General features: G+C 36.4%; 1 protein-coding gene across 1 annotated transcript in view; it reads left to right on the top strand.

The window, feature by feature from the left end:
• Positions 1 to 16,301, top strand: part of Debcl (Death executioner Bcl-2) — a 32,282-nt gene extending 15,981 nt beyond the window's left edge. The window contains exons 3-4 of the mRNA XM_073957815.1: positions 15,349 to 15,489; positions 15,560 to 16,301. Coding sequence (XP_073813916.1) covers positions 15,349 to 15,489; positions 15,560 to 16,039 — 621 coding nt within the window. The 3' untranslated portion in view covers positions 16,040 to 16,301. The remainder of the gene's footprint in view (positions 1 to 15,348; positions 15,490 to 15,559) is intronic.
• Positions 16,302 to 24,036: the final 7,735 nt, after the last annotated feature.

The raw sequence follows: 24,036 nt of genomic DNA on the forward strand, positions 1-24,036 counted from the left end.
TCTTTGTAATGGGTTGGTTAATCGGGTCATGTGGATCCCAAATGTTTGCTGCATTAGGTTGCGAAAGACAAAATACGTGGTTTTCAATCAAAACAACATAAGTCGACTTATGTAAATTTTGAGTTATTAATGCCACGTAGTTGTACTTTTTGAGAGTTACTGATATATTTTTGGAAAAACTGCTTAAGTGGGCCTTTCTATAAAATAATTTTCAAATAAACTTATTATCTACGCATAAGCAGCAGTAAATCGCTTATTCATAAAAAAACACAAGACGACTTAGGTCATTTTGGATAAAAATAAAATATTTATTATCTTTCAAGTGAAAACGACTTAAAACTAAATGTGCTCTTTTGCATGATATTTTGTATTACTTTTCTGCAATTTGTAAAATAAATTTTACCGAAAAACAACACAATTGTACATGTGTTTTCCATATTCCTCCGCTCTTTTTCATAGAAAACAACATAAGTATATATACATATGTCATTTTGTACAAGAAATAAAATGCACAGGCAAAGATACGTTTTTAAAAAAATTTAATAAAAATACATTTATAAAAAATTAAAAATTTTTTTGTTCCATAACGTTTGTTTTTGTGATGCTCGATTAATATTTCCCAAAAATTCCTGGTTCCTTTGATGTTTTTTATAATAAGTAACATCTTCTGAATATCTTTGATGTATTAAAGTGTAATTTATTTGATTAAATTTGTTTATTTTGTCTAAAACCACAAACACTTAACATTTTCTCTATGTTTTCTCAACAATCAGGGCACAAAAGGTATGAAAAAGGCCCTTCAGTACTGGCAAATTCAATGATTATTTTTCTCTAATTATTCATGATTGGAGGAATGTTCTCTCGAGAAAATCTATTCCGTTTTTCAAAATAGTCAGACTTAATCCCATAGTCGTTGTTTTAATATTTTATTAAAACAACTTTAACTTATTAGTGGGAAAAATTGGCGTTGTTTACCAAGGGGTAAGACAGGGAAGACTATAGTTTCAGACCTCGCCACAGATCTTCATCAGTTCCCTTGTTTCTTGTTTTTCAACAAGAAACTTTTTATACCCAAGTGTCAATAGCTCGCTCAAATAGACTCGTGCGCAATGAAACACTCTGATCGAGAATTTCTTTGGCACTACCTAAACTCGAGCAACTTCACTTGCAAACAAAACCAAATCTTTCCCACAGCTATGCGTTCGTCGATTACACTGTGAACCGAAATTTTGGGGGGTGGAAAATTCCTATTGGAGATGAAAGCCCTTGTTGAGTATATACAGAACCCCGAAGGACAGATTCGCCGTGAGTCGAACTTTCGCGATATGGCGTGATGAATATTTTGCTGGAGACCCTAAAAGCCATATGGAATCAGCGTTATATCTTTTTTCGCTGTTGTTTAAGCTTATATTTAAGATGACATATCTTCAGTCAAATCAAATGAGGATTTTTTTCGTAGAACATTTCGACCTTCTAACTCGCTTCCTTCAATGTCCTTTTCGTCTTTTATTTCAAGAACCGCAATAAAAGTGGCACAAGATGACATTTTTCAGCTTCGGAATATTCTACAAAAATGTCGCTCGCAAGATTTTAGGTACGGTTCCCAAAGACATAAAATCGATAAATCATGTTTAAGCGGTCGTTTTTCACTTTTACCCGAATCTTGCTCAGACAGCCCTATATCTATTTATCTCAATATATTATTGTTAACCTATTGATGGCCTAGAATTCTCGAAGTCATTAAAACAGTTGTATCTTGTTTGGCTAAGCACGTTAGTTTCATTATTTTTTGGAATAAATATCCGGATATCCGAATTATGGAACCGGTTATTCTGATATTAAAACCGAATTTTTATCCGGTTTTTATGAACCGAATAACCGTATATGTATATCATTAGAAAGCTATTAAAATTGTCAAACAGATATGACTAATATGCATTAGACGTTTTAAGCGGTTATGGTGCTGGAACAAAAAAACCGTATTTTTGAACCGTTTCTTAACGTTTGTGAGGATACATTTCTGTGCGTGAACAAATTACGATCATGACCTGGGGGGTGGAAAATTCTTTTTGGAGGTGAAAGCCCTTGATGTGGGCATACAGAACCCTGAAGGGCAGATCCGCCGTGAGTCGAACCTTTGTGTTATGGCGGGTTGAATTCTGGGATGGTGACCCATTATTGCAAGCGTAAAAAGTTACGTAACTGAATTTCAAGTGGGTTTAGGTGCAGTATGTGCTAAGCCAAATAGTTTCAAGACGATTTCTGTAGAACATTTAGTGTCTTACTCTTATCCTGCTTTGTTGTTTATGTCCTTTTTGTTGAAGAAGGTATAAAAATATACTTTAATGAAAAGGAAAGATACAATTTCAGGGTTAAAATACTAAAAAAAACCTCAGACGATTTGGCTAGGGCATGTCACGAAAATAATCTTACGCCGACATAGCACATACAGTCCCAGTAGCATATCACGAAAATAATCTTACGCCGACATAGCACATACTGTCCCAGTAGCACCCTAAACCACTTGAAATTCAGTTACGTAACTTTTTACGCTTGCAATAATGGGTCACCATCCCAGAATTCAACCCGCCATAACACAAAGGTTCGACTCACGGCGGATCTGCCCTTCAGGGTTCTGTATGCCCACATCAAGGGCTTTCACTTCCAAAAAGAATTTCATGATCATAATTTTTTTTACGCACAGAAATGTATCCTCACAAACGTTAAGAAACGGTTCAAAAATACGGTTTTTTTGTTCCAGCACCATAACCGCTTAAAACGTCTAATGCATATTAGTCATATCTGTTTGACAATTTTAATAGCTTTCTAATGATATACATATACGGTTATTCGGTTCATAAAAACCGGATAAAAATTCGGTTTTAATATCAGAATAACCGGTTCCATAATTCGGATATCCGGATATTTATTCCAAAAAATAATGAAATTAACGTGCTTAGCCAAACAAGATACAACTGTTTTAATGACTTCGAGAATTCTAGGCCATCAATAGGTTAACAGTAATATATTGAGATAAATAGATATAGGGCTGTCTGAGCAAGATTCGGGTAAAAGTGAAAAACGACCGCTTAAACATGATTTTATCGATTTTATGTCTTTGGAAACCGTACCTAAAATCTTCCGACCGACATTTTTGTAGAATATTCCGAAGCTGAAAAATGACATCTTGTGCCACTTTTATTGCGGTTCTTGAAATAAAGGACGAAAAGGAAGGACATGTCATCTTAAATATAAGCTTAAACAACAGCGAACAAAGATATAACGCTGATTCCAGATGGCTTTTAGGGTCTCCAGCAAAATATTCATCACGCCATATCGCGAAAGTTCGACTCACGGCGAATCTGTCCTTCGGGGTTCTGTATATACTCACCAAGGGCTTTCATCCCCAATAGGAATTTTCCACCCCCCAGACTTTGAGCTCCATTTTGTTGCACAGTGTTATCAATGAAAAAAAACATAACTAATTTGTTGGTATTGCATACTACAGCAATAAACAACATTTCCACGGTGCCCGGTCTCACAATTAGGAGGGTTGGCGTTATTTATTTGGGATGACGACTTCTATTTTGTTTTTCAAAACAGTCAGGCTTAATCCCATAGTCGTTGTTTTAATATTTGAGCGAGAAATTTAAACGTTGATAACTTGGAAACGAGTTGAGATTTTTTAACAATTCAAAAAACTATTTTGTAGGCTGAAAAGTTGTCTTTAAGATGGCATACAAAAATACTCCGTTTACAGTACCGTTATACTAAAATTTTACCGGAAAAAATGGGCGTTTTTAATGTGAGCATGAAAAATGATGTATCACAATAATCGATTAATAATTTCCAAATTTTTCGCTTTTTATGCAATTTTAGTAATCAGAATGGTAGAATTATTGGCTCCCTATAGTTTTTAGTAGTTTTGTCAATGATTCCGATAGAAAAAATGAAAATCTTGACGTAATATTGGCAGGATTGTAATTAATGACACTTCGTAGGCAATTTGGCTAGAAATTTTTAATTTTTTTAAGTTATTTTCCAATGACCATGAAAAATCATTAAGGCTTATGTCCAGAGTACGTACAAACAAAGTCATGACATATCGCTCATTTACTCAAAGAGTGTCACATGTCGAAAAATCCAGTTTCGAGAAAAACGCGTTTTAAGTTGGCGATTGAAATTTGACTTCTCCATTTAAAAAGATTATTACACAAAAACTAAAATAACTACTTGTACCATATTTTGCAAACAGCTAGCAAGATACCAGTGCTAAATTTGTGTGCAAGGTTAAGCATGATTTGAAGTGTTCTAGTGATTCATAAACTAAAAAACGTTTGTGTTGATTTATGCGAAACTCGTAGTAAATGAGCTGTACCTCGTCGAGTTTTAGATATATCAGTATGAAAATTTGACACAGGATGAAGTAGAAGTCGTAGAAAAAATAGAAATTGCTAACTCAGAAAACGCATTTTTATACCCTCCACCATAGGATGGGGGTATATTAAGTTTGTAACTACTCGAAATAATCATTGTAGACCCCACAAAGTATATATATTCTTGATCAGCGTGCAATTCTACATCGATATAGTCATGTCCGTCCGTCTGTGGAAATCACTCTAACGTCCTAACGGATTGACGTAGGTTGATGAAATTTTGGGAAAATATGTTATATTTACGTAGGACTTTTGGTATTGAAAGCGGGCTATGCAGGTCCACGCTTTCGTATAGCCCCCATACAAAATGACGCGTGACGCGTCGTCGTTTTAAGGAATTTTTAAGATATTTGGCCCATTTTACCACCGAATTTGTTGTAATTTGGTACTTTGTGTCTCCAGAGGCCAACAAATATTCCTACCAAAGTTGGGTTATATAGGTCCACGTTTTGGTATAGCCCCCATATAAGTCCCCATATAAAGTACGCGTCATTTTAATATATTTTAAATGTATTAGACCCATTTGACCACAGAATTGGTTGTAATTTGGTATTTTGTGTCTTCAGAGGCCAGAAAATATTCCTACCAAAGTTGGGTTATATAGGTCCACGTTTTGGTATAGTCCCCACATAAGACCCCTTATAAAGTACGCGTCATTTTAATATATTTTGAATGTTCGGCCCGACCGAACTTAACGCTTTTCTTACTTGTTTAAGTTATGCCACTCTTTGAGTAAATGAGCGATATGGAAAGTCCTGTATTAGCCAGGCCTATATTATACTAGTCTTTAACGGCGTTGCCCTGATAGAGGTAAAAACTGGTGCATAGCACAAAATTTTTTCCACTTTTCTTTGAACATAGTTTTCAGAAATATTCTTAACAATGTTTTGACCATGTTTGCTTTTATAAAAACAAAATTTTCAACACCCTTTGTTGCCATTCAAGCCCAAACAATACTACTCCCTTCGACGAGTTTCATAGAATCCAATACTTTTTTGATGCGTTTTTTTTTTCAAAATATGTCGTATTAGCTCGCTTTTGTAGGACAATAACCGCCTGGTGCTAGGGGATAGATGACGTGCCTTGCAAACCCGCCATTTCGCCTGGGCCAGAACACTTTCCTATAATCGTCTCCGTAAATACACCACCCGACTTCATAACCTGGAACTGCCACAATTTTCTGAAATGTGAGAAAGATGTATCGTCGGTGTCATGCTTAAGTGTTCCATACGCCATTTTTTTACTTTTTGAGATACAGGTGGTTTCTGGGGTTTTCCGGTATGCTCTTTCTGAATTTCTAGTCGGCTTTCTCCTATCTTCTCTAGTTTCCGAGATATCCACGCCTCAACGGAAAAGTATAAAATTTTTTCAGTTATGAAATTAATATTTTAAAAAATTAGAAGTTTAAAAACACATTTCAAAAATCAGAATTTTAATTTTTGATTTAGAAGTATTTAATTTATAGGCCGTTTACATATAACCGGGTTAACCCAGTTGGTCTGGGTTTCAAATGTCATTTCCATTGTGTATACTTCATATAAATCCTCATAAAGAAGGTTAACCCTGCAAAAAACTATAATCTAAACGCCGTATTATTGAGGAAAATATGGAAAATTTTTTTGTCACTTTGTTCCATGTGATTTACAATATTTCACATTTGTGTCATAAGTGCGGATATGGAACAAATCGACAAAAATTCTTTTTTAAAAAAAATCTCTATAACTTTTATATTCCAATACATATTCCTCTAAATTTTTGCAGATATGTTCTATATACTATTATTAATATTTCAAGTCAGAAATATAAATATTTGCTTTAGTCAGCTCCACACAGTTGTGACGCAAAACATTAAAATGCGATTATCTCAAAACGGGCAAATGGCGTATGGAACACTTAAGCATGACACCGACGGTATGGCAAGGATTTAGAGAATTTACCAATCACCAGGTTCCCGGGTAGCTGAGAGAAATTTCGCGGACATCATCATAGCTGCATCCGCTCGCTACATACTACTGCTGCCAGGCAAGGAAAGAATTTGGAGGCACTACTCCTCCCTATTACGAAGAGCTGTCTCCTAGTTGACTAGTATTCTGCCACGATATAAAAGAGCTGAACTAAAGCTGTCATCACATAAATGAATTATAAAGAACTAGACTAATCTAGAGAAAGGTAAAAACGGGAACCTCTAGACCAACGAGCCTATCAGGCAGGCTATAAAGAACTAGACTAATCTAGAGAAAGAGAGGTCCAAAGGTAAAAAACGGGAACCTCTAGACCAACGAGCCTATCAGGCAGGTTTGTGTAGGATTCACACTGATGAAGTTCCACAGGCAGTTTAAAGATATATAAGAGTGCTATTCTGGCAGAAGAACGTAAGTTTCTAAGCCAAAAGCGAGTGACTTAGCTCACTTGAGACCAGAACGGTTACTCCTAGGATTTTGCCATTTAAAATGGGCTATATTGGTCCACCTTTGTTATGGCCCCCATATAATGAATTACCGGATTTTCGGTATTTTAAAGGTTTTATTCTCATTATCACACTGAAATGGGTAAAAAGTGGTCAGTAGTACAGGTCCACGTTTTGCTATGGCGCCCAGAGAGCAGTACCACCCGGTTTTCGGCATTTTAAAGGCTTTAGCCCCGTTATTACACCGAAATGCCTGAAAATTGATATTTAGTCTTCCCTGGGCCATTAAATTTTTCCCCAGAAATTTGTCAGTACATGATTACGTTTTCATATAAAATTTCCCAAGAAATTTGTTAGTACAGGTTTTTGTTTTCATATAGGTAGATCCTGATTGTCGGTGTTTTAAAGGTTTTAGCATCATTATTACACCGAAAAAGGTAAAAATTGGTAATTAGTTGGGGCACAAAAAGGTTTTACCCATATTATTCAACCGAAATTGACTGACAAAAGCTCAATTCCGAAATTTGTAAATATAAGTAAATTTTTATACCCTTAGCCTTTTTCTTAAAAATGATTTCCTGTAGTGAGAATGAATTAACCAGCTTAACTTTGTTTTTGAAAAAATACTATGAAATGAAAAAAAAAATCCCAAAAACTTATTTCCTGTTGCTCGAAAGAATGACCTTTTGTCTATTAATGACTAAAATAACTTTTATTCCATTTAAACCTTGAAAAAGGTCCCGCACAAATCACCTTTAATGTTTATGATATATAAAATAAAGTTTTATATAACGTAAAAAAATATATATGTTATAAAACAATAATAAAATTAGTGAAAAACAAATGGTTGTCGTGTGCTCCTATACCTCGTTTTCAGTTAAATATCTGCTTACAGTGACTTGAAATTATCCAATGTTCTGAAAAATAACAACTTTAAAAGTTTTTTGTGCGAAAGCTTTTTTATCGAATCACTTTATAATTAAGATTTTATGTAATCTTAAGTAAAAAAAACTCATCAAAATATCATCGTGGTTGTATAAAAGTCATAACCCTAGTATAAACACTTTGATACTACCAAATTATGCCTGATCGAAAAAATGGTTTTAGACCCAAAGTATGTTTGGACGAAATCTGTTTCAGACAATTTGGAGTCTATTTAGCCATGTCCGCACGTCAGGCTGTAGCGTACGGTAACTCTCGAACGGATCAACCGATATGGTCCAAACTTTGGATCTCGTAATATTTTGCCCAAACTTAGTTTATGTTCGAAGCTGCACCATATTAATCCACTCCTTCGGGCACCTGTTCCACAAAAGTTTTAAATTTTCCGCTAAAATGCGCTCGATAACTCTCAGAGCTCCCTCCCAAATTGGTCCAAACTATGCACATTGTAACATTTCCTCCAGACATACAGTAGCTTGTATAGCTATTGTATATATAGGTCCATCACACTATTTCGATGTTATTGGCACAAGTGTAGTTTAGGAGCACTTCTCGCGGTCACTCACGACGATATAATTTATTTTCGGGGCAAGTCCAAACTTCCTGAGATAATGTCCCAAATGATTTAAATAACCCTGATGAGCATTGAAACGTATATCTAGTTCCAAGAATGTCTATATTGGAAAATATTATATGGCATAGAAAAACGATATAATGTTTTTTATGGGTAAATCCTGACATTATGGTTCAAAAGCTCTAAAAAACTCAACTAAAATGCCTTGTGGACAACATTGATTGACATTGTCGTAATATTTCTTTCACACTTAATAGTACGTTTATATATAACCGCGGTTTTTGCGTGCGGATTTAACAAGCCCACTAGGTTTTAAATGTCAATTCCATTGCATATATTTCAAATAAATCTTCATATAGAAGGTTAACCCTGCAAAAATGTATAATATAAACATTGCCTTAATCATGTTCTAACATGGACTATATCGGTCCACTACTTCGGGGACCTCCATACAAGATTTCAAAATTTGCCTAAAATTTACAGCTATACACATTTACGTTTTTAAATGTTTATTAAGGTGTTATCTATTCCAAAGGCAAAAAAATAAGCCAATTAACCACCAATTCGATTGGAAATTACGGATAAAATCTTTAAAATACAGATTTGCAAATAGCGTTCATTTAAAAGCAGGAAACGTCAGACCATATTTCAAATCAGCCAAATCAGCCCGCTGACTTTAGATTTCTGCAAATTCATTGATTAATTTATCCACGATGTATTGGATAAATTAAATTTATGTTCTGAATACAGTATTGCACGGTTGCTCCTTAGCAAATGGACTATGCACAGCCGTCAATGTATGTATATCACCTGATAACATTCATCAATACCCTATATTTCCTATTTTAAATTAAATCTAATTGATTTTTAAATGGGCATAGTTCTGATAAATTTGAAGAAATCAAACATGAAAGCAACATTAGTTTTTCTTCTACATAATCCTAATTTTCTTAGCATTGTATTAAAAAGTACAAAAAAAAATCCCTCCCACAATATTAATTGTTAGAAATAGAAAAGAATATTATAAACAAATCAAGTGTGAACTATGTATGGCATAGAAAAATTACACAAAACATTTATTTATTTTGCGGTGTTGAGTGAGAAGAAGAAATTTAGTCAGACAAGTTTCCTTACTGTGCAAATCTATTTTTCGCTTTCTAAAGAAGAACAGAGAACTACACTTTGTCCAGCGTCCTCCAGTGAATTGGGCTAAGTGTTTAGTTTATGAATGGAATTCTTGGAGAAAAAAATAAACACACAGACAATAGAAATAATTATTTTATGTACATACATGGGATTTGTAAGAGATAGTCAAGGTTGAAAGCGAAATAAACATTGGATATTAAATACTGTTTAATAGGATAGGGGTTTTTTGGTGCAGTGTTACATTAGACTGAAGGGGGTACATATATAATTCAGTCTTCTCTGTTCCATTTTGTTAGTTTTTAAATAAAATTTTACTATGAATATGAAATAAGGTTCAAATTTGTCATGAATATTCCATTTATATAGAGAACATATTATGTTTACATTAGAAACACTCACATTTTTAAAATAAATAACATACAAATTTAAGAAACATTTGAAGAAAATATTTGTTCAGTTTTTTTTTTTCGAGGGGCCTTGAATTCGTAATTGGAATTTTAAGAGTATGTTTAAGGGTTATGAGGGGTACAATAGTGCTTGACAGTTCACAGCTTTTGATAAGCTGGGTCCCACCAGCATTAGCCTATCGCATGGCTTGTTCCACTTGAGTACATGACTGTTTTGTGTTGCAGTTTTGTGCTGCTTACGAAACCCATGCTGATGATCGGTAAATGGCTAACTTTCTATTCTATCAGAAAGGGTCTATAGAAGGGTCTATAGAAGCACCCTTTCTTTTAGAAAGGGTCTATAGAAGCAGCCTTTCTTTTAGAAAGGGTCTATAGAAGCAGCCTTTCTTTTAGAAAGGGTCTATAGAAGCAGCCTTTCTTTTAGAAAGGGTCTATAAAAGCAGCCTTTCTTTCAGAAAGGGTCTATAGAAGCAGCCTTTCTTTCAGAAAGGATCTATAGAAGCACCCTTTCTTTCAGAAAGGGTCTATAGAAGCACCCTTTCTTTCGGAAAAGGTGTATCGAAGCACCCTTTCTTTCAGAAAAAGTCTATCGAAGCACCCTTTCTTTCAGAAAAGGTCTATCGAAGCACCCTTTCTTTCAGAAAAGGTCTATCGAAGCGCCCTTTTTTCAGAAAAGGTCTATCGAAGCACCCTTTCTTTCAGAAAAGGTCTATCGAAGCACCCTTTCTTTCAGAAAAGGTCTATCGAAGCACCCTTTCTTTCAGAAAAGGTCTATCGAAGCACCCTTTCTTTCAGAAAAGGTCTATCGAAGCACCCTTTCTTTCAGAAAAGGTCTATCGAAGCACCCTTTCTTTCAGAAAAGGTCTATCGAAACACCTTTTCTTTCAGAAAAGGTCTATCGAAGCACCCTTTCTTTCAGAAAAGGTCTATCGAAGCACCCTTTCTTTCAGAAAAGGTCTATCGAAGCACCCTTTCTTTCAGAAAAGGTCTATCGAAGCACCCTTTCTTTCAGAAAAGGTCTATCGAAGCACCCTTTCTTTCAGAAAAGGTCTATGGAAGCACCCTTTCTTTCAGAAAAGGTCTATCGAAGCACGCTTTCTTTCAGAAAAGGTCTATCGAAGCACCCTTTCTTTCAGAAAAGGTCTATCGAAGCACCATTTCTTTCAGAAAAGGTCTATCGAAGCACCCTTTCTTTCAGAAAAGGTCTATCGAAGCACCCTTTCTTTCAGAAAAGGTCTATCGAAGCACGCTTTCTTTCAGAAAAGGTCTGTCGAAGCACCCTTTCTTTCAGAAAAGGTCTATCGAAGCACCCTTTCTTTCAGAAAAGGTCTATCGAAGCACCCTTTCTTTCAGAAAAGGTCTATCGAAGCACCCTTTCTTTCAGAAAAGGTCTATCGAAGCACCCTTTCTTTCAGAAAAGGTCTATCGAAGCACCCTTTCTTTCAGAAAAGGTCTATCGAAGCACCCTTTCTTTCAGAAAAGGTCTATCGAAGCAACCTTTCTTTCAGAAAAGGTCTATCGAAGCACCCTTTCTTTTAGAAAAGGTCTATTGAAGCACCCTTTCTTTCAGAAAAGATCTATCGAAGCATCCTTTCTTTCAGAAAAGGTCTATCGAAGCACCCTTTCTTTCAGAAAAGGTCTATCGAAGCACCCTTTCTTTCAGAAAAGGTCTATCGAAGCACCCTATCTTTCAGAAAAGGTCTATCGAAGCACCCTATCTTTCAGAAAAGGTCTATCGAAGCACCCTATCTTTCAGAAAAGGTCTATCGAAGCACCCTTTCTTTCAGAAAAGGTCTATCGAAGCACCCTATCTTTCAGAAAAGGTCTATCGAAGCACCCTTTCTTTCAGAAAAGGTCTATCGAAGCACCCTTTCTTTCAGAAAAGGTCTATCGAAGCACCCTTTCTTTTAGAAAAGGTCTATCGAAGCACCCTTTCTTTCAGAAAAGGTCTATCGAAGCAACCTTTCTTTCAGAAAAGGTCTGTCGAAGCACCCTTTCTTTCAGAAAAGGTCTATCGAAGCACCCTTTCTTTCAGAAAAGGTCTATCGAAGCACCCTTTCTTTCAGAAAAGGTCTATCGAAGCACCCTATCTTTCAGAAAAGGTCTATCGAAGCACCCTATCTTTCAGAAAAGGTCTATCGAAGCACCCTATCTTTCAGAAAAGGTCTATCGAAGCACCCTTTCTTTCAGAAAAGGTCTATCGAAGCACCCTTTCTTTCAGAAAAGGTCTATCGAAGCACCCTTTCTTTCAGACAGGGTCTATCGAAGCAAACTTTCTTTCAGAAAAGGTCTATCGAAGCACCCTTTCTTTCAGAAAAGGTCTATCAAAGCACCCTTTCTTTCAGAAAAGGTCTATCGAAGCACCCTTTCTTTCAGACAGGGTCTATCGAAGCAAACTTTCTTTCAGAAAAGGTCTATCGAAGCACCCTTTCTTTCAGAAAAGGTCTATCAAAGCACCCTTTTTTCAGAAAAGGTCTATCGAAGCAGCCTTTCTTTCAGAAAAGGTCTACGAAGCACCCCTTCTTTCAGAAATGTTCTATCGAAGCACCCTTTCTTTCAGAAAAGGTCTATCGAAGCACCCTTTTCTTTCAGAAGAGGACTATCGAAGCACCCTTTTTTCAGAAAAGGACTATCGAAGCACCCTTTTTTCAGAAAAGGACTATCGAAGCACCCTTTTTTCAGAAAAGGTCTATCGAAGCACCCTTTCAGAAAAGGTCTATCGAAGCACCCTTTCTTTCAGAAAATGTCTATAGAAGTACCCTTTCTTTCAGAAAAGGTCTATCGAAGCACCCTTTCTTTCAGAAAAGGTCTATCGAAGCACCCTTTCTTTCAGAAAAGGTCTATCGAAGCACCCTTTTTTCAGAAAATGTCTATCGAAGCACCCTTTTTTCAGAAAAGGTCTATCGAAGCACCCTTTCTTTCAGACAGGGTCTATCGAAGCAAACTTTCTTTCAGAAAAGGTCTATCGAAACACCCTTTCTTTCAGAAAAGGTCTATCAAAGCACCCTTTTTTCAGAAAAGGTCTATTGAAGCAGCCTTTCTTTCAGCAAAGGTCTATCGAAGCACCCTTTCTTTCAAAAAAGCTCTATCGAAGCACCCTTTTATTCAAAAAAGCTCTATCGAAGCACCCTTTCTTTCAGAAAGGTCTGTCGAAGCACCCTTTCCTTCAGAAAGAGTCTATTAAACCACCCTTTCTTTCAGAAATAGTCTATCGAAGCACCCTTTCTTTTAAAAATGGTCTACCGAAGCATCCTTTCTTTCAGAAAGGCTACATCGAAGCAACTTTTCTTTCAGAAAGGCTCTACCGAAGCACCATTTCTTTCAGAAAGGCTCTATCGAAGCACCCTATCTTTCAGAAAGGCTCTATCAAAGCACCCTTTCTTTCAGAAAGGCTCCATCGAAGCACCCTATCTTTCAGAAAGGCTCTATCGAAGCACACTTTCTTTCAGGAAGGGTCTAAAGAAGGACTCTTTCTTTCAGAAAGGATCTATAGAAGCACCCTTTTTCCAGATTTCTTTCAGAAACGGTATATGGAAGCACCCTTTCTTTTAGAAACGATATATGGAAGCACCCTTTCTTTTAGAAAGGGTCTATAGAAGCACCCTATCTTTCAGAAAGGGTCTACAGAAGCACCCTATCTTTCAGAAAGAGTCTATAGAAGCACCCTTTCTGAAAGAAACAAACGCCCTTTCGTTTAGAAAGTGTCTATAGAAGCACCCTCTCTGAAAAAAACACCCTTTCGTTTAGAAAGTGTCTATAGATGCAACCTTTTTGAAAGAAACAAACACCCTTTCGTTTAGAAAGTGTCTATAGAAGCACCCTTTCTTTCAGGAACTGTCCATCGAAGCACCCTTTCTTTCAGGAACTGTCCATCGAAGCACCCTTTCTTTCAGGTAGGGTCTATCGAAGCACCCTTTCTTTCAGAAACTGTCTATCGAAGCATCCTTTCTTTCAGAAAGGTTCAATCGAAGGACCCTTTCTTTCAGGAAGGGCCTGTAGAAGCACTCTTTCTTTCATAAAGGGTCTATAGAAGCATGCTTTCTTTCAGTTGCAGCTGTGATGATGTCTCGGAAAATTCGCTCAGCTAACCGGCATCTGAGGGAGTGGGAAGCTCTCTGAAGTGGTGATTAGTAAATTCTCTGAACCCGTGCCAATCAGCTTTTTATACCCTCAGCATTTATGCTAACGAGGGTATATACACTTTCATACGGGGAAAATGTGCGTTATCGAAATAATGGTTTTAGACTACAAGTATGTTTGGACGAAATGTGTTTCAGACAATTTGGAGTCGATTTAGCAATGTCCGTCCGCCTGTCCGTCTGTCTGGCTGACTGGTGCGCACGATAACTCTCGAACGGATGAGCCGATTTGGTCCAAAATTTCGCTTTCGTAATATTTTGTCTAAACTTAGTTTAGGTTCGAAGATGGGTCATATCGGACTACTCCTTCAGGTACCTCCCCCACAAAAGTTAGAAAATATTCGGAAAAATTGTGCCCTCGATAACTCCCGCAGGCAATAACGGATTTGGTCTGTACATTGCACATCGTAATATTTCTACAAGACATAGATCAGGCTTGAATATGGGCTATATATGTCAACTCCTTCAGGTACCTCCCACACAATATTTCGGAAAAATGCAGTTTAAGACCTGCTTTCGAATCGCTTTTATCCTTGTTGTAACAACTTGTATTCGCTGCCCCCATTACGGCGGAGCAAGTTTTTTAGCGGCAAGTCCATATTTCCTGAGAAAATATCCCTATGGCACTATGCGCACGATAACTCTCGAACGGATCAGCCGATTCGGTCCAAAATTTGGTCTTCGTAGTATTTAGTCCAAACTAAGTTTAAGTTTGAAGATAGTGCCGGTGCGCACCCACACACAAAATTTAAAAAATATCACTAAAATAGTACGCGCAATATCTGCTGAACGGAGCAACCGTCCAAACCTTGAATCTCCTAATATTTTGTCCAAATGTAGTTTTACTTCAGAAAAATTCAACATTTTTGTTAAAGCGCAGTTTTGGATCTGTTCGAAGAACCATTGGAAAATTATACCGATGCTTCTCTTTGTGTTTTTCGTGGGCAAGTCCACGCTTCCTGACATCGTGGCTTAAAAGCTCTAAGTTATACGGTGGCACAAAATCTATCAAAAGGAATGAATCCCGGAATAAGATCCACTTCCAAAATGGACTATGTCGGTCCATTCCTTAAAGTACATCCTCCGCAACACTTTTGAGCTTCAAACTCAATAAATATTTTTGTTGGCTAATTTCAAAAAGGGATACAAAATCCGTAATCCGTAAATTCGATATTGTTAATGGATGGATGGGCGTTTCAATTCACACAGGCTGGGGGTATACCTCATCGGCAAAGCCGTCTGATAATTTTTACTAGTTACATATATATATTTGTATTATTCTTTTTTTTTCTTCCAGGGAAAATGTCTTTGCGGTCAATACATACGAGCCAGATTAAGACGAGCTGGCGTGTTAAATCGAAAAGTCACACAAAGAATGCGTAATTTATTGGAACCATCTTCAGAAGTAGTCTACGAAGTCTTTCCAGCATTAAATAGTGTGAGTTTTCATATTCTTAAAGACCTATTAAATTAATAACAATATTTCCACCCCTCTCTCCCTTTCACAGATGGGCGAAGAACTTGAACGCATGCATCCACGCATCTATACCAATGTGTCACGACAACTTTCCCGTGCCCCCTACGGTGAACTAGTGGACAGTGATACAGCGCCAATGTTAATGAATTTGGTGGCGAAGCAACTTTTCTCACGCAGCACAGCCGAAAAGGAACGCATAACATGGGCCAAAATAATTTCAGTGTTTGCTGTGTGTGGGGGTTTTGCAATCGACTGTGTTCGTCAGGGTCACTATGATTATTTGCAGTGTTTGGTAGATGGTGTCGGGGAAATTATCGAAGATGATCTAGTGCATTGGTTGGTGGAACGTGGCGGTTGGATGGGTCTGCAACAGCATATTAAACCAAAGGGTTCACAAACGTTTTCCTTTTTAGATTGGTTAACTCTCTTTGTGGCGATCTCATCAAGTTTTTATGCAGTAGCAAATTTTTTTAAACAAATAGGTTGTCAATTATATTCGTTGATATTTTGAAAGAGAAAGAGAGAGATGAAGAGAGATATTTGTGATTAAAAAAAAAAGAAATTTTGTAAAATTATTTAATTATTTATTTTGTAATTATTATTAAGTTTGATACACACATACATACACACATAAATCTTTGTTAAATGGTTGATTGTAAATTGTAAACTATACAGAATGACTACAGCTTTGTTAAACAAAAAATGCACAATTTTTATAGTCAATATGGTTAAATAATAATTGTTAAATATGAAAATAAAATATCTTAATTGTTTTTTTTTTTTAATTCTACTTCTAAGTAATTCAGTAGTGGAATATTTTGTCTATTCCAGAACTGCAAGAATCTAATAATTTTTACTATTCTTTCCGATAACATAAAGGAAAAAATGTTATCGTAGTAAAAAATGATTTATGAATGAAAAGTTTTAGCAAAAATGTTGACAGCACTATTGATATCGATAGGGCTTAACAACTACTACATTTTGGTCGTTATCTTACCGAAAAATTTCGTTTATTACCGAAATTATAAGCATTTTAATTTTACCGATTTTTTTCGGTCACTCAAAAAATGAGTTACAGAATTCCATTACACCTTTTTCAGATGTAATTCGAAACATTTTAGTTGTAATTCGTAACATTTCATTTGTAATTCGAGAATTCTATTTGTAATTCGTTACTTTCCATTTGTAATTCGAATTATTCCATTTGTAATTCGAATTATTCTATTTGTAATTCGAATTATTCTATTTGTAATTCGAGTTATTCTATTTGAAATTCGAATCATTCCATTTGTAATTCGAATTATTCCATTTGAAATTCGAATTATTCCATTTGTAATTCGAATTATTCGATTGGTTATTCCAATTATTTCATTTGTAATTCGAATTATACCATTTGTAATTCGAATTATTTTATTTGAAATTACAAAGGAAATCATTCGAATTACAAATGGAATAATTCGAATTACAAATGAAATAATTCGAATTACAAATGGAATAATTCGAATTACTTATGGAATAATTCAAATTTAAAATGGAATAATTCGAATTACAAATGGAATATTTCGAATTACAAATGGAATAATTCGAATTACAAATGGAATAATTCGAATTACAAATGAAATGTTACGAATTACAAACAGAATTCTCGAATTACAATTAAAATAATTCGAATTACATCTGAAAAAGGTGTACAGAAAGTGCTAATTATTACATATTATAGCTGTCATACTTACTTTGGTGCCTCGTTACAGAACATATGTCCAACAAGTCGGACTAAGAATAGATTTCCAAACACTCCAATACTTTTCATCCAAGGTGCCATTTCTTTCATTGGCATGGCATGATCACGGTAGAGTGCCGATTTTGTTGTTGGATCAAATCTGCCGCAGTAAGATTTTAGTTGGCTACACAATCCCGAGCGCAGTTGCGCTAATATCACTCTTCTCTGTCTTGGGATTTGCTCTTCTTCAGATGCAATGGATGATCTTCCATTAAAGTAATTCATATCGTAACTTAGGATGCCTCTGTCAACTGTATCTGTTTGAATAGCATTCAGTCAAGCCATATAAGCCTGTTCAATCCACGGAACATCTCAACTTACTTGCCTGGGCGGAGGGTCTCTATGCATAAGTTGATGGCATGGATGACTAGATCGATAGCACCCAAGCAGATACTACATCGACAACATTTTATTGCGCCGGCGTATGGGAATGACCTTCACATCCTCATGTAAGTATCAATAGACGACATGTGAAGTCATCCTGATGCAGGCGCTAAGACCGTTTTTAATTTTTATACCCTCAGCCTTTAGGCTAGAAAGGGTATATGGTAATATTCAAAAATGTTTTACAATCGTTGAAGTTGAGGTTCACCATTTAATAAGTCGCGAACTGTCGATATATTTTATATAATATGAATATATTTATATTAATTGAAGTGTTTTAGCCGGGGTCGCATAAAATTAACCATAACAAATAATTTATGTGGAAGCTGTGTTGGTGGTAATATTAAAAAATGGGTAAAAATGTGTTGAAGTTTACAAGTTTTTTTGTGTTCTTTCTTGATTGCTGGTCAAACCACGGAAAATTCAAACCTGAGCTCAAAGGAAGAATTGAAGAATACCCCTTGGGCAACATGGTTCTAATAAATGATTTTTCGATATATACACTGCATCCCCCTAAAATCGATGCTGACATTTTGAAGTTTTGAAATCTGGGTTTTTTGAAATTTTCTTATAATTGGAGGGCGCAACCAGATAATTTCCCAAACTATTTATTGGATTGTAGAACTCGTGATTCCACGTCGTTTGATGTATATCTCATGAGTGTGCTTCATACAGCTCCCTAGTAATAAGAGTCCAAAGTCGAAATTTTGGTGTGTACATTTTATATAAAAACCTATTTTTTGGCTTCAAAATTTACAACTGTGGCTCAGGTACCCTTGAACCCCGCGTGATTTTAGTTTTTTTACGCGCCGGATTTAATGAACCCTTCCGCGTTCAAATCCATCCACTAAAACGGCGGTTATCGATACCTTGAAAGTAGGAAATTCTGCAAAATTATATTTTGATGATTCCGCGCATTGAACTGCGATTTTCTTTGGTTATTTTTACATAAATGGAATCCTTCATACGCGATTATATTATTTTCTAAAACCGTGTGGCATAAATTACCGAGATTCTGGAGTAATATTCGTATTTCGTATAAAATAGAATTTGGTAGCACATCCGCGGTTCTTGACGAAATTGTTTAAAATTTGTTATAATGACGTATTTTTTATAGGCGGTCACTGAAATCGGATGCGCCTTATAATCTTATGTACATCGCGGTATTTTTAACCACATAAAGGATTTTTGAACAGTAAGATGCAGCTGACGGCACACTTTGGCCGCTGAAGGAAAAGTGGAAAAATCGCTACATATTGATAGAGATGCACTCGCTGTATCTGAAAAGCGCATGCGCCTTAACTGATTTTAACGAACTCGCGAGTTATACGTTTTTTAACTTTTATGTTTTTTCTTTGGTTGTAATTTCAATATTACTTTCTATTTCATAATCCTATTGTTTATCAAAGTAAGCAAATACACTTTCCTGTTTGTCATCGCATTTTCCTTGAAGAAGTTTCAGCGAAGTCCGTCAGTCCTTGCATCGAAATTTAGCGAAATAGTAGAATAACTCCCAAAAATGTTTTTTCTATTTTTCGTATTAAACAAAAAACTATATTTTTGAAATAATATTCCAACAATAAGTTTTCGTCTTTTGTTGTTGCTGTAATATGGCAGTTATAAATCCTATCGTTAAAATTTTGGTCTCATATTTTTCTACGCGTTGTCTAGAATCAGTACGTATTTTATATTTATTTTTTCGAGTTTTATTTGGACTCTAAATTAGAATAAATTAAATTTACTCCAAGATTTTTTCAGTATTTCTCGATTTTCCGCGAAAATAGAAATACATTTAGTAAATATTTAGGCATCTACGGATAGATATTAAATGCTGTTAACGCTTTATATATACATTTTCTTATTACAGCATAAATGGAATTTTTAAATATTTGTTCTTTATAAGGGAATAAAACCCCGCATAACTTTGGAGCGCAGCATCCAATTTTGTGAACGCGAACAGATTTGAAACCACGACATTTTTCTTAATCTATTTTCCAAAAATTGCGGATGTGCTCGCAAAAAATTTTTAACATTTCTTCCAATGGGATTGCAAAAGAAATTTGAAATTTACCATATACACTTTTATACGGGCAAAATGTGCCTCATCGAAATAATGGTTTTAGACCCCAAGTATGTTTGGACGAAATGTGTTTCAGACAATTTGGAGTTGATTTAGCAATGTCCGTCCGTCTGTCTGTCTGTCCGTCTGTCTGGCTGGTGCGCACGATAACTCTCGAACGGATGAACCGATTCGGATCAGTTTTTGGTTTTCGTAATATTTTGTCCAAACTTAGTTTAAGTTCGAAGATGAGCTATATCGGTCCACTCCTTCCGGTACCTCCCCCACAAAAGTTCCAAAATGTTCGGAAAATTTCTGGGCATGATAACTCTTGAAGGGAGTAACCGATTTGGTCCATGCTTTGCACATCGTGGAATTTCTACCAGACTTAGATAAGGTTTCAATATGGACTCAATCGGCCCACTCCTTCGGGTACCTCCCACACAAAATTTCGGATAAGTTCAGTTTAGGACCTGCACTCGAATCGCTTTGGTTTTTGTTGCAACAACTTGTATTCACTTCCCCCCATACGACGGTACAAGTTTCATCAGGGCAAGTCCATACTTCCTGAGAAAATGGACGAAAAGTTGCAAAAAGCCCCTATAACCCCTTGTGTAGTGGTTGGAGCGCAAGATAACTCTCGAATGGATCTGTTGATTCGGTCCAAATTTTGGTCTTCGTAATATTTTATCAAAACATAGTTTAAATTCGAAGATAGGCTATATCGGTCCACTCCTTCAGGTACCTCCCCCACAAAACTTTAAAAATGTTCGGAAAAATTTTGCGCACGATAACTCTTGAAGGGAGTGACCGATGTAATCTATACTTTGCACATCCTAATATATCTACCAGATATAGATCAGGTTCGAATATGGACTATATTTGTCTACTCCTTCTGGTACCTCTCACACAAAATTTCGGATAAGTTCACTTTAAGAACTGCCCTACAAAAGTCCAACATTTGTGTATTAGTGCAGTTAATTCCTAATCCACATGTTTGTCGGCAAGTTCAAATGTCCAAAAAGGGCCACAAAATTCTGAAGAGACCTTAAATACATTTCGTTTCACATTGGCTGAGGGTATATATCTGTCGGCAAAGCCGACTGACACTTTTTTACTTGGGTTAGTTAGTTGGCGCATAGTTTACCACATAGTTGTGCATGATCTGAATATGCTGTGGAATGTGACCCCTAAACTAGACAGGCTGATATTGGCATAATCCTTTAGTGGAAGTAATTAGCTAGGTTAGCGATGTAGTCATTTAGTTTATCGCACATATCCACTGGACGCGACGTAGAGCTGCCAAACTATCGATAGTCCAACTATTGTAAAACAGAGGTTACGTCTGACACCAAAACAACTTATTTGAGTCATCTGTCGCGTATTATTTTGCAAATAATTGCTTCCGATATAAACTAACCTTTACGGCAGTGATCAAAACGATAGTCCGACTATCGAAAGTTTGCCACCTCTAATCCGGCGCCATTATCGTGCAATAAATCGCAAAGGCGCGATTTTTATGCCGCCTGATGGTTGAGGAAGCCCTGACGTAGACGTAGAGGTTGAACAATTCCGCATATATCAACCCGCCTTAGGGAAATCCCTGTTTCACACCAGCTAGTGTCATTGATGTCCTCAAGCAGGATGGCGTGACTGACCGTATTGAATGCCTTCAGCAAATCTCGTATCACGAGAAAACTTTTATTACCTCGTACTACTTCCTTTGTAACCAAATTCTAAAATTCTGTAACTTGGACAGGCTGTGTCCATAAAGAATCAGGAGACAGGTTAGTGGGGTTAGCTGGGCAGCTAAACAAAAGCAGCATATCGTGCGGTCCCAATGCACATGCAGGGAATGTGTTGAGTATCGTGCCATTAATACGGGCCAAATATGTATTGAGGCGGTTTTATCGTCCGGATCTTAACTGGGCTAAAACCACTAGTGCTTGCCTTGTCAGCTGGCGTTCCTCTGCTGCGATGGGGTGGTCTCCGAGTACGGCATTAACACTGTACCTATGTACTGCCCGCCTGATAGACTCGTGGATCTAGAGGTTCTCGCTTATGCCTTTGGACCCCTCTCTCTCTAGATCATGAGGATCATTCCTGGCGTGCCTGGTTGGGGAAACTACATATGTCGTGGCATGGATGCTCACGGCGATAACACCCAAGTAGGTACTGCATCGACAACATCTTGTTGTGTTGATGTACCGGTAAAATATTCGTCACCTCATGAAGATGTTCCACTGGTGTCGTGAGGAGGCAGCCTGTTGCAGTCCCCAGTGCGGCATTCTGGTAGGTCCGAATATTTTTAACTGCGTAGCGCTTATTATAGACTGGTGAATAGTGGTGAATAGTGTGACCGTGGATTTAGATATTTCTCAGATGGAAGAACTACAAACGGCGTTTGCATTAGAGCTTTTTGCCGGGTTAACCTTCTTCACGAGGATCTATTTGAAGTTTGCGCTATGGAATTGACATTTGAAACCCAGTGGCTTTATTAAATCCGGTTAAGTGCAAACGGGGTATAAGTCAACTATGTAGATATTTAACATATGTCATGGATGATAGGACTGTACTCCAAGATTATTTAATCATCGGCATACATTACGATCTCTATGCCATCTGCAGTTACGGAGATATCACCCTGCCTTTGGGAACTCCCTGTTTCATTCTATCCGATCTTAGACTTGTTATTTCTGAATTCTACAAATGACTAGCGTCCACACATATAGTTGATTATTCAACGTTCTAAACACCGCTGGAGTGAAGTTTTCTCTTTATATCGTCGTCCTCTGCTTACATGTGTGGTTATGGCGTGAAAAGTAGTGGTTATGCTATGATAGGCAATTTGGTAACATCCTCTAAGGTTTGGCAGGAGTAATGCGTCGAGTAATGCGACACTGGGGAGAGATCGGTCTTTAATATTTTCCTTAACTTGCCCATTTTCCACTCTTCGAGAACTTTATGGGTTGCTAACGATAAATAGAGCACTCCAGGTTCACCTAGCTATTTCAGCATGACCATGAAAATCCGGTGTGGGCCAGTTGCTGCATTTTTTCTTTCCTAGTGGCATCTGCCACTTCAAAACTGGAAAACTGAGGCGCTTAAGCTTCGACTGAAAGAATTCTAAAGCGACGCAAAACCCATCCCTTCGTCCCATTACTTTCTGGGTGCTCCATAAACTGCATGTTGAATCGACAGGCTCACCTCTCTGTAGATCTGTCACAATATCGTCGTCAAATATGACCGATGCTCAGCATCGGGTGACCCCTATCTGCTACAGTTCACTTCATTCGCCATACATACATATATTTCAGATATCAATCTGATCTTATTCAATATTTAAACGGAATAAAGTTATAATAGGCAAAAGTTCATTCATTCTCACAACAGGAAATCATTTTTGAGTAAAAAAGTTCAAAAAGTCATAAACCTTGATTATGTTCTTGCTGTAAAATCTCATTTGATTTTATTTTTTATACTACACAAGAAACAAATGGCTAACGCAAAGCTATTTTTAGGAAAGTATTTATTTTTTGCGACATTTCGTAATAATTTTAATATCTTTTTCATTGATATTTTTGTAACTGGTGACTATGTCTTATTTGGTCGATTTCAAACCACAACAATATATACTGATAGCAAATATACATATGAACATATGTATGTATCAGTACCTTATAAATGGACCCTGGACAAAAGTGTTATTGGAAAAAATCCATAAAAAAAACAATAAAAATTTTAATACAAAAATACATAGTACATATGTTTTAAAACTTATAAAAACAATATAAATTTTCAAATCGTATATTTTTGTCTAAACAGAAATATTTGTTATTTGTTAGTAAAACTATATTTTGACTGGAAGATAAGACACTAGGTGGTCTCACTAGTACTTTGACACCTGGTTTATTTCAGCATCACCTGGAGCATAATACTTGTTGTTATACATTATTATTTTATGATTTAATTTAACTTTTCTACATAGTCTACCAAAAATATCCCTTAAAATCAGTATTATGTAGTTTCCACAGACATATTTGCTAGAGTTGGGCAATCTCGTTCAATTGAAAGATCCGGATCGCTTTCCTCGTTCAAAAACGAATGAGTCACGTCATAAAAACCCACCCGTAAAATTAAGTATACGCAGTTTTGTCAAAGAAATTATCGGTGTCCATTGAACGAGGTAGTGATCCGGATCGTTCAATTGAACGAGATTGCCCAACTCTAATATTTGCGTTTCTATTAAAAAAATAATAAAAAAAAGAGATAATAAATTCAATGA

Source organism: Musca autumnalis, unplaced genomic scaffold (assembly GCF_047663935.1).
Source record: "Musca autumnalis isolate F117 unplaced genomic scaffold, ASM4766393v1 scaffold_5, whole genome shotgun sequence".
NCBI lineage: Eukaryota > Metazoa > Arthropoda > Insecta > Diptera > Muscidae > Musca > Musca autumnalis.